The 19,742-nt window shown below is 48.9% G+C and overlaps 1 protein-coding gene across 2 annotated transcripts in view; it reads left to right on the top strand.

The window, feature by feature from the left end:
* Positions 1-19,742, top strand: part of LOC119177074 (GMP reductase 2) — an 82,211-nt gene that overhangs the window by 53,087 nt on the left and 9,382 nt on the right. For both annotated transcript variants that reach the window (XM_075878071.1, XM_037428453.2), the window contains one exon: positions 1,495-1,697. In XM_075878071.1, the coding sequence (XP_075734186.1) occupies positions 1,495-1,697 (203 nt within the window). The remainder of the gene's footprint in view (positions 1-1,494; positions 1,698-19,742) is intronic.

Genomic DNA, 19,742 nt, shown 5'->3' with positions numbered 1-19,742 from the left:
TTACTGAATGCATAGGTCTTCGTACTCATGAGACGACTCACTCAGTCTCACTCAGACTCCGATCAAGCCGTGAGTCTGGCTTTGAGTGAGTCGGGGTGAGTAATATTTCCGTGAGTCTGAGTCCGAGTGACTCCGGTTTAAGAAACTTCTAGTGAATGTGAGTCCGAGTGAGTTTTGCTCAAAAAAATTTCCGTGAGTCTGAGTCCGAGTGACTCCGGTTTAAGAAACTTCTAGTGAATGTGAGTCCGAGTGAGTTTTGCTCAAAAAAATTTTGGTGAGTCCAAAGCACAAAATATATTTCTTGAGCTGCTCTGAGTGAGTCCCACTTCTTTTTGCTGGCCTAACTGTGTGACACAAAAATATCCGAATGGAGGATTTAATAAGAAGTTTATAGTTAATGATTATAGATTGTGTAGTCTGATGTTCATTAGTTTATTTTATTTTTATGAACATACGAATGAAGTGGTAGTAGTGGAAATACAGTTAATTGAATTATTATTTTTTTAATCAGTGCCTAGTAATCCTCAATATTCCCATTACCCCATGGCCACCACAGTTGATGGTATGCATCTATGGTATTCATGGGTGCCATATTAATACAAGAAAGGTATTTTTAAACATTACTGTATTTGTAAAGTACACCATAACTATATTTATATTTAGCAGCATGGTATGTGGAGTTTAAAGCAGGGTGCGGGGTAAATGCTGCCCACTGCTACGATTCACCAAACCTAGTGGACAAGCTCTATTAAAATGCTTTCGTCTCCTCATGATGACAGAGTGTTTTATTTTTACTTGTATGGTTGAGTTGAGTTCGATGTTGGCCTTGGTAGCTACTTTGATGGAGGCGAAATGCTGGAGGTCTGTGTGTTGTGTAGTGGCAGTGCACATCAAAGAACATCAAATGGCTCAACTTTTTGGAGCCCTCTATCGCATGGCATGTAAAACCCCAGGTATTAATAATTGTACAGTTGAGTTGATTTCATTTTTTCTCATGATCCTCAATGAAAAAAACTGAGCTGTGTAACCTTCTTTCACAGATTTCACACACACACACACACACGCACGCACACACACGCGCACACGCACGCACACACACAGGCACGCACACACACATGCACACACACGCACGCACACACACACGCACACGCATGCGCACACACACGCACAAGCACACACACATGCACACACACGCACACACACACACACACCTTATATTCAAAGACACTGAGCAGTACATTCAAAACCAGTTTTTAAAATTTAGAATCATTACGTGCCCATATTTTTTGTACCACGGCTCTTAGCTAGCATTGATATGCACATGTATAGCTCTAGTTTGTATGTACGAATCTTTTAGTAGTGTCAAATACATCAAACAGCCCTGATTGAGTGGCTTTTTTTTCCTCTTCTGCTCAGCCATGTCTGGAATAAAGACTTACTGAGACATTGCTGATGACAGTGCATGCTGTGCTTGAAAATACTGGACTCTTTCAGGATGGAGGTTGCACTTGCCCTGGTGACGTCAGCAAGGCATTTGGAGCAGGTGCAGACTTCGTGATGCTAGGTGGCATGTTAGCAGGCCATGATGAGTCTGGTGGAGAGGTTATTGAGAAAGATGGCAAGAAGTACAAGATGTTCTATGGCATGAGTTCTGCCACTGCCATGGAAAAATATCACGGAGGTGTTGCAGAATACAGGTACAGACTGTGGCGTGCAATTTTTTGTCTGTTGTGTTAAGAATGCTCAACTTTTTAGTTAAATTAAGGCTGTGGCTGGTATTTCATAGCTTATGCTATATTACTTATATTATTTTTTAACTGATTCTTGCTCTCATGTAGCTTAAATTTTAAAGAGTGTGTGAGACTGATGTGTCACATGTAGATTGAGTGAACTGACGTTGGTAATAAATAGGACAATTTATTAGTCATCAAGATATATTTGAATTTTCATCACACCAGTGCAAGCAGGAAAAGAAGAGCTATGGTTGTACGATTAATGTTTCATGCTAATAATGTTTCATAGGAAAACTATCACTGTAAAGATAATGATGCATTGAATTTATTATACAATTGAAACTTGATTTAACAAAGTAATGAGGGTGCTGGAAATATTTAATTAAATTGAGGACTTGGTAAAATTAAGGAAGTGATTTTTCGGCCTTTAACATCTAAGATTTTGCCGTAGCGTAGTCCGAAAGCTACTGCGGCATTTTCTTTGCTACTACTAAACACCTGTGCTTGTGAAGTCTGCTTGAGCAGGCTGAGCTTAAATTCCTCCCCTGTCCGAGCGATACAGTCGAGTCCACTTATAACGATAAACATCGATGGCACCATCCACTTTTGTATGTTTTTTATGGCAAAATAAACTGCTTATTACGATGCTCCAGTACCCTGATATCAGATATAGCGATTGAATCTGGCTACAGTTCGTGCCGCAAATGGTCCTTGGCACCGACTGCACTGTGATGCGGATAGTGGTGAGAACGACGACTCCGAATATGCTGTTGAGCAGCCTGCCTGCGCACTGTCATCGCTGGAGGCCCAGTGGCTGATACAGTCCCTTCAGTTCCTTGTGTTCACGAATGACCTCCTGCCCACCTATTAAAGCACTTAGATGCTCTTCAGAAAGATGTGTACCAGCTTTGCATGAAGCAATCAAAGCTGATAGACTATACCTTTTCTGCAAACAAGTTGTACATAGTTGCACTACCTTACTTGCAAACAGATGTTTTCATCTCTCTCTCTCTTTCTTTTTTTGTTAACCCATTTTTAACTGTTATCGGTTAAATCAATGGGATTTCCTTGGCATTTGAACATCTTTGTAAGTGGACTGCACTGTATAGGTGAGGTAGACAATCGCATCAAGCTACAAGGTGATATTCAAAGATATGGAGAATGAATGCATTTAATAGGCAAGTAGGCAGAGCAGATAAGTTTTAAGGAGGCCATCATTGCCATTGAATGTGATAATGATACAGTCCACGTCCAAAAGAAAGCTGTCTGTCAAAATTGCAATGAGATCACTCAGTTTTGCTCCTTCATTTCCTGGAAATCTTCACGATATTGACTGTGATAATGACTGCTTTAAATTACTGCTGTGAAAATGAAGATATTGGTGCCTGTCTGTGGGCTTATTGAAAAGCGTGGTGCTTAGTGTGCCGTTCCGTAAAAAAACAGTGATGTCAAGAAAATCCGTGCGTTTGAGAATGAATGGGAGAATGATATGGAATTGTGAACGTTATTGAATGCTGTTATAAATTAAAGTAATGCATGCTCCCTGTGTTCCCAAACCAGGAAGATGTCGTCAATGTATCTTTTATAAAAAAGTGGCGTTAATGTTTGACTGCTTAAAGGGGTACTGACAAAAAATTTCGGGGCAGAGATAGCCTGCGGGATAAATTCTCGTGAACATTCGTATATTATCTGCAAGATATCAACAGCGAATGTAGCTTGGAAGGTATTAATTTTGAAGTTTGCGTGAGCGACCGACTCCATAGCGCTATAGACACCCTCGGAGGTGACCCCGCGGTGACCCCTTACTTCCATCACGTCACCACGCTGCAGTCAACAAACGTTATAGCCAACAAACATAATGACGTCATAGCCGCCATTTTTCTTTTGCCGCGTTAGTTTCCGAAGTCTATATTTCTCGGCAACTGGTTGGGAGTGCGTGGTCGTGGCGCACGTTTAGAAAGTTTCGTGTGTAGCGAAATTCCAGTGCCGTTTCCTATTCGAAAGTAATTCTTGATGCGGATCGTGCAGAAGTGCGTCACAGTTCTGTGGGCTGACGTAGTCAAGAGTTGCACACGCTAGGTGGCGACAGTTGCACCCAGTTTTTGGAACTCTCTCAAATTGAAACTGAAACTGGTCAATAATGAGGGGCCTGTAATTAATTATCTATCATGTGATGCAACAAAGTGTCGTGTCATGACTAGCAGCCCTACAGCAAAGCATTGCAGCAGAAAAACGCGAGGCCAAATATTTTTTGTCAGTACCCCTCTAAGAATTCTTTCTCCTGCACACCCATGAAGATATTAGCGTAATTGGGGCCAATTTTCGCCCCATGGAAGTCCTGTCCACTTGTATGAAATGTTCATAGTTGAATTCAAAGTTATTTTATTGGAGAATTAATTTCAATAATGTTGCTAATGTTACGCCAACGATAGGAATGGTCAGAAGCCATACGCTCGTATTCCTGACGGATGCTGTCCTTGTGTGGAATGTTTGTGCAAAGGGAACAAACATCCAGAGTGACCAAGAGGGATTCTTCAGAAACATTCAAATCAGCAACGCTGTGTAAGAAATGGCTAGAGTCTTTGTAGGACGGGTAAGTTTGCGGAATATGGCTAATGAGGGTGTGAACAAAACTGGAAATCCTCTCGGTTACGGAACCAATAGCCAACACTATTGGTCAACCGGGGTTGCCTGCCTTACGAATTTTACGGACTTGGCGAAAGCAACAAAGACAGGTTCTTCACTGTTAACTTTTTATCTGCCATGAATTGTTCTAATTCTTTTTTGATGACACATTTGAAATGAGTGGTGGGGCTCATTTCATAGCGTCTGTAGAAGGTGTCGTTCCGTAGCTGTCTGTAAGCCTCAGATATATCATCTCGATTCATAAGGACAATGGCACCTCCTTTGTCAGCTTGCTTGATGATAATGTCGGAATTGTTAGCCAAGCTCTTTATTGTCTCCTTTTCTTTAGTGGAAATTTTGGTCGTAAACGGTTGTTTTTTGTAGGCGATTCTTCTATAATATGCCTACGTCCAATAACTATACCGCTCTTGTGTTTTCGAATAAGTGATGGACACCTCCAGTTCAACGCGACAAATGCCTAGGTCTATGCATAGTGGTTCAGCATGATTTAATCGAAGCCTTTTTTCATCATTTGTCCACATTCCCCCTTTCATATTGTTTTTCACCCTTGTCGCCACAGTTGCTGTCAATCGCTGTTCACTCTTATAATACGTGAGCATGTTTCTGATTAACATTATGATGACACAATTTAAAAATTTTTAGACATTTTTTCACGTGTATCAATTGTACCAATCTAGAATCCATGTGACCAACTGGCATATATATAAGTGGTGACCATTGTAGTGTTTTGTTTCATTTTGACGAAGGCCGGATCAACGGCGAAAATGTCAATAAAAAAGTGTTTTGACTTGTGAGTCAAACTCCTTTAATTGCTATTGCAATTAAAAAAATGTCATGGTCCTATAACTCGTCATTCAAGTATGTATATATATATATATATTGACACGTGTTTATATGAAAAAGAACGATGATAGGAATGTTTTGTAGATTCCAGCTAGTGGGTCAGGTGGTTTTTCGGGACGACAACGAAGCAGGCATCTTGCTGTACACCTGATCCTGAATACGCTCTTTTCGCTGCCGTAAGCTGCTGTCATCTTTTGTTCGCGTTGCACTGCGACACTGGTGGAGGTGCTGGGCCGTGACGCTGCCCGATGCTTCACAGTCCTAGTGGGAGCCGTTCATCCAGCCCGGACGTGCTTACTGCAACCCCTGTCCATCGATTCAGTCGTCGGCTACGAGGTATTCCTCCAGACTGCAACCCCTCGCAGAAAACCTCTACCGGACATCTAGAAATGGCTAACACCAGCCCCCAGCCTGTACTTCTCGGCACCAGTGCTCCCGCTCCATCCCAGGTAACGTTTTTTCAATCGCTGGAGCCGAAACGCTTTGGTGGTGGCGCACATGAAGATGTAGAAGACTGGTTAGACCACTATGACCGTGTTGCGAAGATCAACCACTGGTCTGCTCAGGAAAAGCTCGGCCGGGCCTACTTCTATCTCGATGACAGCGCTCGTACTTGGTACGAGAACAGAGAAGGCAACCTGTCCACATGGACCGACTTTCACCAGAAGATGGTTGAAACTTTTGCCAATGTCGACAGACGTGACCGCGCCCACCAACTATTAGAGCTAAGGGTCCAAAAACCCAATGAAACGGTCGCCATGTTCGCCGAAGACATGACACGTTTATTTCGGAGGGCTGACCCGCAGATGACTGAAGATAGGAAGTTGCGCTACCTCATGCGCGGCGTGAAAGAGCAGTTGTTCGCCGGACTTCTGCGCAACCCGCCAAGCACTGTAGAGAACTTCATCAAAGAAGCGTCGGCTATCGAGCGGGCCCTTCACCAACGCTGCCGACAATATGACCGCTTGTGCAGCAGCCCCCAAACTCAGGCCGCCGCTGTGACGTTTGACAGTCATAGCTCCTTACGTGACATGATTAGAGATTGTTCGTGAAGAATTGCAAAGGCTGCGGACTCCGGTAGTGGATACACCCATGGCATCCGTCGCTCAAGTCGTCCGTGACGAAATCCGCCAAGCATTCTCGACAGCTGATCCTGCCCCCGAACAACGTCCCATGACGTACGCCGCCGCCCTTCGAAGCTCCCCACCCGCTCCGCCTTCATACTACCCGCCACCTGCTACTGTTCTTTGGTCACCACCACAAGGGGAGACATCGTGGCGCCCATCCACCCAGCCCCCATACGACCAGTCGTCTTCTGGCTTGCCATGGCCTTCGTCGCGTGAGGAGTCATCACGGCAACCACAGCTTCGCCGAACAGACACCTAGCGCACTGCCGACAGGCGTCCACTCTGTTTCAACTGCGGAGGTGTAGGCCACATAGCCCGCTATTGCTGGCACCGCGCCGATCCGTCTCGCCCTCTCAGGCCACGGTTTGACATTTGACATGCCAACGAGTACGTATCCCGCCGTGGAGATGTCGGTTCTCAAGGACCTCCGGTACCTCGACACCCATTCGACGGCCGCCGTAACAATGATGACGAGGCTACAACTGATTACGAGCCGGTCTTCCGACATCGACCACGCTCTCCTTCTCCTGCCCAGTCACCTTCGTTGCAGCGCCGCACTTTTGCCGACACCAGAGGAGCGAGGTCACCCAGCCCACACCGGGGAAACTGAAGGCGGCGACCTCAGGGGGTAAGGTTGCAGGCTGTCAAGATGAAGAAAAAAAGCCCCCATTACTCCCACCTCAGGACGCTGTAAAGCCGACAAGACAAAATACCGACGAAACCATGACCCCGGGTTTTACCGTTCTTGTGGATGGACAGCAAGTCAAATCTTTAGTCGACACCGGGGCTGACTTCTCTATTATCAAAGATGACCTTGCCGTACGCCTCAAGAAAGTAAAGACAGCGTGGACGGGACCTCACTTAAGGACGGCAGGCGGCCAATTACTGATGCCTGTCGGAATGTGCACAGCAAGGCTCGACATCGGTGGCTCTACTTTCGTGGCGACGTTCGTCGTTCTTGCTTCATGCTGTAAAGACCTGATTATCGGAATGGATTTCTTGAGAGAACATGGCGCCGTGATCAACATCCCTGACAGTGTCATTACATTTCGCAACAACAGCCCTACTTTAGTCGATTGTTCAAAGCTGAGACATATGTCTTGTTCAGGGCCTTTGCGTCTGACGGATGACGATGTGGTCGTCCCGCCACGATCGTGTATGCTTGTTTCGGTGGCAGGGGATGAGCCGTTTGACGGCGACGGCATTGCTGACCAAATAAGCTCACTGATATTTAGCCACGGTATTTCAGTTGCTCGAGGTCTAGTCACTGTCACTGCGAGACGCACAAACTTGCTGCTCACTAACTTCAATGCTGAGCGCCGACACCTCCCGAAGGGTACAGCCGTCGCTTACTTTGACAATACTGTAGAAATCCAAGGCAGTTTATCGGCCCTAGACGAAGCACCTCAAGAAGAATCACTACCTAATCTTGACGTTGGTACTACGTTGTCAAGGGACGAACGAACTAGACTTCTTGAGCTGCTAGCTGAATTCCAGGACTGCTTTTCATTGACATCACGGGTCGGTCGAACGCCGCTAACAAAGCATCGAATAATTACCCACGACGCAGCAAGGCCTATACACCAGAATCCTTATCGTGTGGCTCCAAAGGAACGGGAAGTGATACAGCAACAAGTCGCTAAAATGCTTGAAGATGATGTGATTCAGCCATCACAGAGCCCGTGGGCATCGCCTGTAGTATTAGTTAAGAAAAAGGACGGTACCCTGCGTTTTTGCGTGGATTACGGGAAGCTGAATCAAGTGACTAAGAAAGATGTGTATCCGCTTCCACGTATTGATGACTCCCTCGATAGGCTTCGGAACGCTCGCTACTTTTCTTCAATGGACCTCAGAAGTGGATATTGGCAGATCGAGGTAGACCCAAGAGATCAGGAAAAAACCGCTTTTGTGACGCTGGATGGTTTATATGAATTTAAAGTTCTACCCTTTGGTCTGTGCTCAGCGCCCGCTACTTTTCAAAGGCTCATGGACACTGTACTTTCAGGGTTAAAATGGAAGACCTGTTTAGTTTATCTAGACGACGTCATAGTGTTTTCCCCAACTTTTGAAGAGCATCTCAAGAGGCTAGAAGTTGTTTTACGAGCCATACGCTCCGCAGGCCTCACATTGAAACCAGAGAAATGCCACTTTTGTTTTGAAGAACTGCTGTTTCTTGGTCATGTCGTCAGCTGTACCGGCGTTCGGCCTGATCCCGAAAAACTTGCGGCTGTGGCACAGTTCCCAGTACCGTCCGATAAGAAAGCTGTCAGGCGCTTTCTGGGCCTATGCGCCTACTATCGCCGGTTCATCGCCGACTTTGCACGGATTGCGTCGCCGTTAACTCGCCTCACTAGAGACGACGCCACCTTTGAGTGGAATCACTAACAGCAAGCAGCGTTTAATGACCTCCGCCAACGTCTTCAAACACCCCCAGTGCTTGCTCACATCGACGAACAAGCGCCAACAATGCTTCACACTGACGCAAGCAATGTAGGCCTCGGAGCTGTGCTTGTGCAGTGGCAGGAAGACACGGAACGAGTGATCGCCTACGCAAGCAGGACGCTAACACGCGCTGAGGCCAATTATTCAACAACTGAGAAAGAATGCCTCGCCGTGGTCTGGGCAGTTATGAAATTTCGCCCGTACTTGTATGGCCGCCTTTTCAAAGTTATAAGTGACCATCGTTCCCTCTGTTGGTTGACTAATTTAAGAGATCCAACCGGCCGATTAGCACGCTGGAGTCTGAAGTTACAAGAGTTTGATATGACGGTCATACACAAGTCTGGGAAGCGCCATACGGACGCCGACTGCCTGTCTCGATCACCAGTACAGTCAGCTTCTCTTTCTGACGACGACGATATGGCCTTCCTTGGTGTTCTCGACGTCCACGATTGCCCAACAACAACGAAGTGACCCTGAATTGCTTGATTTGATTAATTATGTGGACGGACGTTCTTCGAGGGCACCTAGAGTCTTTGCAAGGACATTATCGTCGTTTTGCTTACGCAATGGCGTCCTCTACAAGAGAAACTTTTCGTCCATCGGAGCTCCCTATTTGCTCGTTATTCCTGCACCTCTTCGAACTGAAGTGCTCCAAGCATGTCACAATGAGCCGACGTCTGGCCATTTAGGCTACACTCGCACATTGGCAAGAGTACAGCAGGGATACTACTGGCCACGACTCACAACAGCCGTCAAGCACCACGTTCACACTTGCATCGATTGCCAGCGCCGCAAGTCACTTCCAAAGAGACCCGCCGGTCAGCTGCAACCAGTACAGGTTCCACGTACACCGTTTGAACAGATAGGAATGGATATTTTGGGACCCCTTCCTACAGGGAATCGCTGGGTTATAGTCGCAACAGACTACCTAACCAGGTATGCCGAAACAAAAGCTATTCAAAAGAGCACCGCAGTGGAAGTGGCGAGATTTTTCATAGAAAATATTGTGCTACGCCACGGTGCTCCGACTATCGTGATCACGGACCGCGGAACAGCATTTACGGCAGCTATTTTAGACCACGTCCTGATGCTTAGTGGAACGACTCACCGTAAGACCACTGCGTACCACCCGCAAACAAATGGACTAACGGAGCGCCTCAACAAGACGATTGAAGACATGCTGTCGATGTACGTGGACGTACAACATAAGAATTGGGACGAGATTTTACCCTATATCACGTTCGCATACAATACGGCTAAACAACAGACGACTCGCATGACTCCATTCAGCTTGGTTCATGGATGGGAGGTACGGACTATGCTGGATGCGATGTTGCCACATGAATGGTACGCTACCGACACAGGCGCTGACGTGTTCACTGAACGCGCGGAAGAAGCTAGACAGCTCGCCCGCTTACGGATCCACCAGCGACAAGACTACGATGCAGGCCGCTACAATGCTCGCCATAGAACTGTAACGTACAAAATCGGTTACAGAGTGTGGGTTTGGACACCCGTACGAAAACGTGGACTGTCTGAGAAGCTGCTAAGGTGATATTTCGGGCCATACCGAGTATCGCGCCAGCTAAGTGACGTCACCTACGAGGTTGTCTCCCACAGTCCCCAATGCCCGAGGCGTCGCCAGCACCAGCCTGAACTTGTTCATGTAGTGCGTATGAAGCCGTACGTGAGTGACTGACTGCACGTTAAAAAAAATACTGTGCGTCTGCATCAGCATCGGGGCGATGCTCTTATAAGGAGGGGCAAGTGACACGTGTTTATATGAAAAAGAACGATGATAGGAATGTTTTGTAGATTCCAGCTAGTGGGTCAGGTGGTTTTTCGGGACGACCACGAAGCAGGCATCTTGCTGTACAGCTGATCCTGAATACGCTCTTTTCGCTGCCGTAAGCTGCTGTCATCTTTTGTTCGCTTTGCACTGCGACAATATATATATATATATATATTGTCACAATGCAGGAACAGCATCAGTTGAATGCAGGACAACTCACTTATACATACCAGAACACTGGCAAACTGATAGGAAGAGAACCTCGTCTTTCTCTCCCACTGTGCGTGCTCTTCGTTGTTCTCTTGGTGCTGCATATTCAATGCGGCATTTGCCCCACCTCTAAGGAGCAGCATCCCGATGCTCTTCTACAAAAGACGGTGCAGTAGATGTGTGGCGCAAATCAGTCCGAACGATAGGGCCTGATTCACACAACGTGCACGATCTGGTTTTTGCTGGCGAGTTGTCAAGGGACTGTCAGGAACGACCACATAATTAACGTCACTCAGACGTTGTACAACTGTGTACGGGCCAAAATACTTGTTCAGCAATTTTTCAGACAGTCCCCGGCGGCGGATAGGACTCCATACTGACACTTTCTTCTCGCCGGGTCAATAGACGACATGTCGATGTCGCAGATTATAACGTTGGGCGTCGTAATTTTGCTGCTGGGTGATTTGGACGCGTGCAAGCTGCCTCGCTGCTTCTGCTCGTTGGGTAAAAGATGCAGCGTCCAAATCGATGTCATTGCAGTCGTGCAGCAACATGGCATCAAGCATTGTCGTCACTTCACGGCCATGAAGGAGACTGAACGGCGTTCTTCGTGTAGTTTCTTGCTGCGCTGTATTATAGGCGAAAGTGGTGTACGGTAGAATGTCGTCCCAGTTCTTGTGATCCACGTCAATGTACATACTCAACATGTCGACAATAGTCTTGTTGAGGCATTCTGTTAAACCGTTCGTTTGTGGGTGATAAGAAGTGGTTTTCCGATGAGCGGTTCCACTGAGCACAAGCACTGTCTTGTGCGGCCCTGAAAGCGGTACCTCGATCCGTTAATATGATTGTCAGAGCACCGTGCCTCAGGACGATATTTTTTATGAAAAATCGTGCTGTTTCAATGGCGATGCCACTTGACAAAGCCTTTGTTTCTGCGTAGCGCGTGAGGTGGCGACTATTACCCACTTCTTGCCAGTATGGGAAGTCGGATATGGTCCAAGGAGATCCATTCCAATTTTCGCAAAAGGTATCGTGGGCACTTGAATCGGTTGTAATAGTCCAGCTGGTTTTAACGATGGCGATTTTCGTCGTTGGCAATCGAGGCACGTGTGCACGTAATTTTTCACAATAGCCGGAAGTCTTGGCCAGTAGTATTTCTGTTGGATTCGGGCCAATGAGCGTGTGTATACGAGATGACCTGACATTGGCTCATTGTGGCAAGCACTAAGTATCTCCGCACGGATTGACGTCAGGACGACAACTAGGTGGGCGCCCCTGGAAGAAAAGTTCTTATAGAGAACACCACTATGTAAGCAGAATGACGGCAGGCTCTTTGAAAATCTTCTCCTGCGACTTTTCAGAGACTCATGGACCGTGTGCTCGGGGAAGCAAAGTGGTCTTACTGCATGTGCTACCTCGACGACATCGTGATTTATTCACGAACCTTCGAAGAGCACTTGGCCCACATTGCCGATGTGCTCGAGAGGGTGAGAGCCGCCGGGATGACGTTAAATTCCGCAAAGGCCCAACTAGCACGAACCCGAGTTCAGTTACTTGGCTTCACGCTGGGCGAAGGCTCCATTGAGCCAGATCGGGAGAAACTTCGAGCAATCCTCGATTTCCCCGCGCCCAAGGACGTACGCTGCGCCGCTTTCTCGGAATGGCCAATTTTTACCGGTCTTTCATTCCGTCCTGCGCCCGAGTGCAGGCGCCCTTGACCAAGCTCTTGGGTAAGTCAGCTGAGTGGCGATGGGGACCTGAGCAGCAAGAGGCGTTTTGCCGTCTGTCTAGCGCCATTGCGGAGACGGCGCAGCTCAAGCTTTCCGACCTGACCAGACCGTTTGTCGTCCAGACTGACGCGAGCGATCTGAGATTAGGAGCAGTTCTCCTACAGGAATACGATGGTTGCAGCCGCTGGCCTTTGCCAGCCACTCGTTGATACTCGCGGAAAGGAATTATTCCGTGACCGAGAGGGAGTGTCTCGCAGGGCTGTCGTCGGACTCGCAGGGCTGTCGTCAACATCGACGAGACGAAGGTGAGCCCGTTCCTCGCATGAAGGCCTCAACCAGAATCCTCCCCTTGAACTCTCGCATCCACGCAGTCACCCTAGTCAAACATTACGTGACGCTGCCCCTCCGAGCCGTGAACCCGCTCTTGCGTGAGCATCATGAACTCCCGTTACCCCTCTTCCGCGGAGCCATTGTATTTCTCAAGTGTATTCTTGTGTTGTTTTATTTTTTTTTCTTCAGCAGCAGTTGCAGAGCGAGGCTGAGGCTAGCTGGTGCCCATTGCATGACGCCTTTGCATGCATGTGCGACGACTGGCTGCCTTTGCAGACCGGTATATAGGGTGAATTAAGGAGAGGAGGATGTGGGGATCTGAGGTGCGCCTGCGACCATTTCGCGGGCATTCCGCCGCATGGCCACACCCTTTTGCTTTTCCTGCTCTGATAACGACGCGTGGCGATACATGGCGCCACGTGCGGGCATGGCACGCGGTACGCGCGCGCCGAGGGAGCGCTCTTTTCTTCGTGGTCGGCGCCGGGTAAGCACGTGTTTTCCTTCGTCCACGTACCTTTTGGGAATCGCCGGGCTGTAGCCTGCCTGGGGTCGCCTTGGGCACCTTGGCAGGCGTGTTTACTCGAGTGCTAGCTTCGGTAGCGTACGCTAAGCCCACAGCGGTGCCTAGTGCTTGAAGTGGTCGTACCATAACGAGCCGCACTTGCCGTAGGCCTACGCTTACGAGGTTTGCCCCAACACTCGCGACCAGGCCCATTGGCCATTGTGAGAGTGCGCAGCATAGCCGCGAGGGACCCTTTCCCGACCGGCGTGTCAAAGCTCGTCATTGCCAGCTGCGACGTGCTCGCGGTTTTCCCCTTATTGTGAACGTCCGCGTGCGGGTGCCTTTGCTACCCGCGTCCCGGGAGCGGACGTTGTACTGTTTGTTCGGGGTGCCGCCAGAGGCAATAAAGTGTTGTGTATTTTTGCTTAGAACACTGTCTGTTTGTCGCGCTGTGCTAAACGCCTTATTAGTTGAGCGCGCGCGGAGCGGTGCGCTACACGCGAGTAAACGGAGTAGCGGCCCTGTGGCTCGCTAAGCGTGAACCCGCGGTGATCGTCCGCTGCAGTTAGTAGCGGGGTCACCACAGGACTTATACACGACTGCATATTAAATTCTTGAAGGCGTGAGTTCTACCGTGCGAGCCGACCAGACGGGTCTTTGTTGGTCAGTTGGTCAGCCAGCAGAGGGAATGATGGTCGCTGACTACTGGAAGGAACGACCGTAGAGGTACGGACAAAACTTCATAACCGCCCGTACGACGGCAAGACACTCTTTTTCCGTTGTGGAGTAGCTGGACTCTGCGTAGGAAGGCGTCCTACTAGCATATGCGATCACCCGCTCGGCTGAGTCTTGCCACTGGACGAGTACAGCGCCTAAACCCACGTTGCTGGCATCTGTGTGGACCATTGTTGGAGTGTCCTCATCAGAGTGAGCAAGTACAGGCGGTGTCTGCAGGCGTTGTCGGAGATCGTCAAATGCCGCTTGTTGATCGTCCCCCCATATGAACGAAACTTATTCTCTTGTGAGCCGTGTTAACGGCGAGGCTATGTGTGAGAAGTTGGTAATAAACCTTCGGTAGTATGTGCATAGGCCAAGGAAACGCCTGACTGCTTTCTTATCTGTTGGCACCGGAAATTTTCTGACGGCTGCAATCTTATCGGGATCAGGTCGAACACCTTCATGGCTCACCACATGGCCTAAAAATTGGAGCTCCTTGAATCCAAAATGACACTTCACTTGTTTCAGTGTCAGGCCGGCAGACCTTATTGCCCTGAATACCGATAGCAGCCTGCTTAGGTGTTACTCAAATGTTTTTGGAAAACATTGACATCGTCCAAATAGACCAGACATGTCTGCCACTTAAGGCCTGACAGAACGGTATCCATTAGTCTTCAAAATGTTGCGGGGGCTGAGCATGATCCGAAGCGCAATCCGATTTAAATTCATAAAGCCCGTCAGGCGTTACAAAAGCTGTTTTTTCTCTATCTCGCTGGTTGACCTCAATTTGCCAATACCCACTTTTGAGGTCCATTGACAAGAAGTAGCGTGCATACCTCTGCCTGTCGAGTGAATCATCGACGCGCGGTAATGGGTATACGTCTTTCTTTGTCACATGGTTCAGCTTGCGGTAGTCGACACAAAATCACAAGCTTCCGTCTTTCTTTTTAACCAGCACTACTGGCAATGCCCAAGGGCTTCTCGACGGCTGGATGACGTCATCATCGAGCATTTTCTTCACTTGTTCCTGGATTGCTTCACGCTCTTTCGGTGCTACGCCGTATGGGTTCTGTCGTATATGGGAAGTTATTTGACCGAATTGTAATGTAAATGTTAAGAAAGAAAAGTGGGTGAAAAGATAACTTGTAGGCAGGAACTGAACCTGCGACCTTCGAATAATGCGTTCGATATATACAGTCGAGCCCGCTTATAACGAACCTGAGCGTGACGCGGCATTCGTTCGCTGTATCCCGAAGTTCGTAGTAAATGAAACGCAGCTTTTAAAAAAAAATTGGCGAGTGAAAACACAAACTTTTTTCGCCCCAAAAAATCCGTGATGCACATGTCTCAAAGAGCAGAAGCGATAAGGGTGGTCTCGAGTTCATTTAAAACGGCAGGGTGCTCGTTCGCCAAGGCTCATGGCATAAGCTGCATGAGGCACTGGCTCCAAAGTTTTGTCGTTCTCACAATTCGATTCTTCCAAATGACTCTCGCCATGTACTTAATTCACAATGCCCTAATCTGTGCAAGGTTCCGCAGTGGCGGCATCATCATCGGCTGTAATTAAACCATCGCAACTGATGTCCCACCCGCTCTCCCAGGTCGGAGTCGACGACGCGCTGCCACAGATCGCTGCCGCAGTGGTCCTGTTCGAAAGCTGAGCCGACAAAGTTGGCCTCGTGAGAACAGTTTCGCGCGCATGTAGCCGTCACCGCCGCCCACGAAATATTCACCATTTCCACAGCTGAATACCGGGACGCCCGAAGCGGCAAATTTGCTACCAGGTGGTCAACAGCCATGAGCAAGCACTCCGCAAAGCGGCACCTAACACGTGGATTACGCTCAAGCCAAGCGGTCACACTTTCGACGTTTTGTTGAGTGGCAGGAAAAAGCGTGCTAGTCCTCCCGTCGGCCATCATGACCACACACGCACACCAAGAGCGAGCAAGACGCGCACACGTGACACGCGTGCCAGAACGCGTGGAACTGCTCTGGGCCCGTTTCCAATCAGAAAACGAAACTAATTTGAGCGAGCGTGGCAGGCGTCGCGGAGCGGTGGAGATGGGCAAAGGGGTTGTAATCAAGAAAGGAGAGCAGACTTGCGAGAGAAAAGCAAGGAGTTGCGATAAAAAAAGAGGAGGGTGTGGCGGGAGGGCGACATTGAAAACCAAAACAGATGGGAAGGGGGCAGGTTGGGTAGCTTGCTTGAAAGGTCCGCGAAATTGGACGTAAAAAAACTTGGAAAGAGTGCCAACGCGCGCAGAAGTGAAAGCATGGCCGCCTGGATTGGTGCGCGCGGCAGTGCTAGAAGAATCGGCGGCCGTGGTCAAAAAATCGTTTTGTTGCGGCGATGGGTTTGTGTGGTCTTACGAACTAATATTTCGCGATTCGTTCCGCGCAAATTAACAGTCGTTTTCGCGCTTCCGCACGCGTGCAGAAGGCATGCTGAGCTGAGTGCAAAGTGAGTGAGAACAAGTCCTCAACACGAAACGAATGGCAAATTATCAGAGTCGGTGGGGTAGCGTACACGCGTGCACTAGGCGCAGACTATCAGATACAGTCGGTGGCCGACGATGTTGGCAAATGGTCTGGTCACTCCAGGCCGGTGATGCCAATGACAGTACCAGCGATCAAAAACAGGGTAGATGGCCGACCGGTCTTCGAAAGATTGGTAGCAGTATGAAAACACAAGCCTCGTCTGGCAATGCGGCACTCGCTCGCTGGATTCCGTGCCGACAGGTTATGCCCTCGCGATCTCAGACGACAGCGCAGCTCTGGCCGACTGGTTTGGTCCTGCGCCACCTCCTGCCGCCGGTCCCCTACGACGACGACAGCGTAGCTCTGGCTGACTAAATTAGCCCGACGCCATCTCCTGTCGCCAACAAGAGCTCTCGCCAGTGGTGCCCCATCCTCAGACTCCTGCAACCGTATCCTTCTTTCGCTCCCTGTCCCTGCACCTCGCTCTCTACTTCCTGTCTATCTCTCTACCTTTTAATCCTATCCTTTTATTCCCTTCTCTACCCCCATCCCTCGTGAGCTACTGTTGAGGTGTCCTCCCTCTGAGAGACAGTAACCGGGCTCACTTTTCTTTTAATTTTAAAATCACTTCCACCCTCTGGCGATGCGGGGAGCTCAGTGTAGCGGGAGGACAAAAGACGGAGGGGTGCTTAATCAAAAGCAGTCTTGGCATGGAGGAAGCAAACAGCTTTCCTTTCTCCATGGGTTGGGGAGAGCGGCAACTAGAGGGTCGCAGAGGCAGGGTCGGCGTTTAACAATAAGAATGTATGGGCACCTCGCCGATGCCTGACTGGTGGTCAAAAGTGGTTTCCCGGGAAGTCGGCTGGCCATTATCTCTGTTTGCTGTATCTGATCAGTGGCGCTCGGACACGTTCATTGTAAGTGCGATTTTGTGCCATTGAACCAATGTATATTTTCACGATCACGCGGACATTGTTCGTTTTAAGCGAAAGTTCGTTTTAAGTGGCGCCGTTATACTGGGACTGTATATATATATATATATATATATATATATATATATATATATATATACGCCTCCTGCGTCGCCAACCCTAATGAAATGGCTCACGCTCGGGCGCGGGGACTCATTCTCTGCTCCGGGCTAACGAGCCCCTCCATATACTGCGGGGGAGGGGAGTGGTGATGGTGCCAACAGGGACCCGTTGACAACCTTTCATGAGTTATGTTTGCACTACAGATTAGTCAGGAAATCCTTTCCAGATCTGCACAGAGAGCGAACAAGGAAATAGGAGATAGCCTTCAGACTCCTACAAACTCCTTTCTGTTGCCGGCCACTATGGCGCTGTATACGGACATTTCCCCTTACTGCTTGGCCTGCGATCAGCTCCCCACTTTCCCTCAAATCAAATCAAGTTTTATTATTTGATAAGATGCACAGAAAAAGAATATACAGAAAAAGAATATACAGAAGGAGGACCCGTAGTGTACACTGAAACGGGACCTCCTGTACACTGAAATGGGACCTCATTTGATGTGGCGGTGCCCCCGCTTGCGCGTTTCAGCAAGGAGTCATCACATAAATGAGACAGACTTCTTAGAATGTATCGCAAGTCCACACCTTGCGAAACAACTCTGGGCGGTTCAGGGATCCTGAGAAGCAATCGGGAACCTCTGGTCCTCGATCCCGTCACGGATGCAGCCCTTGGTGGTTTCTTAGGAACCTTCTTCTCAGGACACAAATAAAGTTAATCTGGCTGATACATATACGTGAAAGACAAGTTATAGAAGCATGACATTTCTTTTTATTGCAATGGCAATTATATGGACAGTCTCAAGTGGTTTTGGCCGCCGCCATCATTCACATACACACACACACTCAAGGCGTTTATTAGCCGGTAACCAGCGATCATTTGCTATGGCGATAGTCATGGCCAAGCATGGACTCACAGTGCGAGCGGCGTCCGCTTTTGGGTAGCCTCACTAGAAAGTATTTGAGCGTTCGACTCATTTCAGAGTTCGAAGGCTTCGCTGCAATTACCCCGGGGTCGAAGAGGGAGCCGCCTGGCGACAGAACAGCTTGTTACTATGTGCGGGTCATAGTAAGCCTTCAGGCGCTCCACGTTGACTATGTCGTGCCCGCGACAGCGCATGTCCGAAGATTGTTCAATGGGCTCGATCAGATAGTTGACTGAAAATCTGTGCTCGATGACACGGAAGGGGCCTTCGTATTTCAGGAGTAGTTTGGAAGAGAGGCGAGCTACAGGGGTCTGGATTGAGAACCATACGAGTGCACCAGGAAGGAACGTGGGCTCAGAAGTGGCGGAGCCATCGCGAATACTCTTCTGCCGCTCTTGCTCGTGCGTCTTAAAAGTCTTGGCACGCTCTCGACACTCTTCAGCAAGCCTGGTTGTCTCAGATATAGGTGCACACTCACATAAATCAGGTGTGTACGGGAGTATCGTGTCGATGGTGTGCGACGGGTGCCTTCCATACAGCAAGAAGAAAGGTGAAAAACCGGTCGTGCTATGAGGGGCGGTGTTGTAGGCATAGGTGTCGAAGGGCAGTATATTATATATTATCCCAATTTGTATGGTTTTCGGCGACGTACATCGAAAGCATGTCGCCGAGGGTGCGGTAAACTGTTCGGTGAGGCTATTCGTCTGCAGGTGGTAAGCAGTAGTTTGTGGTGGACAGAATGGCACTCCGTGAGAATGGTTTTGACGACTTCTCACAAGAAGACACGGCCTCAATCGCTGAGAAGCTCCTGGGGTGGACCGTGGCGCAGTATGAATCGATGCGGCAGGAAGGACGGAAGATCGCGTGCAGTAGCCGCAGGGAGAGCGGTGGTTTCGGCGCATCGCGTTAAATGGTCTGCGGCGACGATGGCCCTGTGGTTACAAGTCGACGTCAGAGGAAGTGGTCTATACAAATCAATACCTTGGTGCGCAAACGGACAGTCAGGGCAAGGTAACAGTTTCAGACCGGCTGGCGACATGTGTGCTGATGGTTTGCGGCGTTTTGGCAAGCAAGGCAAGAGTGAACGAACTGCTGCGCGTAGCGGTACATCCCGCGCTTGAAGTAGCATTGTCGAATGTGGTGGCAAGTTTTAGATACCCCAGAGTGCGTGCATTGCGGATCAGAATGGAAAGATTCGCACATCTCCGACCGTAGACTGCGGGGTACCACGAG

Source organism: Rhipicephalus microplus, chromosome X (assembly GCF_043290135.1).
Source record: "Rhipicephalus microplus isolate Deutch F79 chromosome X, USDA_Rmic, whole genome shotgun sequence".
NCBI classification, from domain to species: domain Eukaryota; kingdom Metazoa; phylum Arthropoda; class Arachnida; order Ixodida; family Ixodidae; genus Rhipicephalus; species Rhipicephalus microplus.
This window is presented reverse-complemented; position numbering and strand designations above follow the sequence as displayed.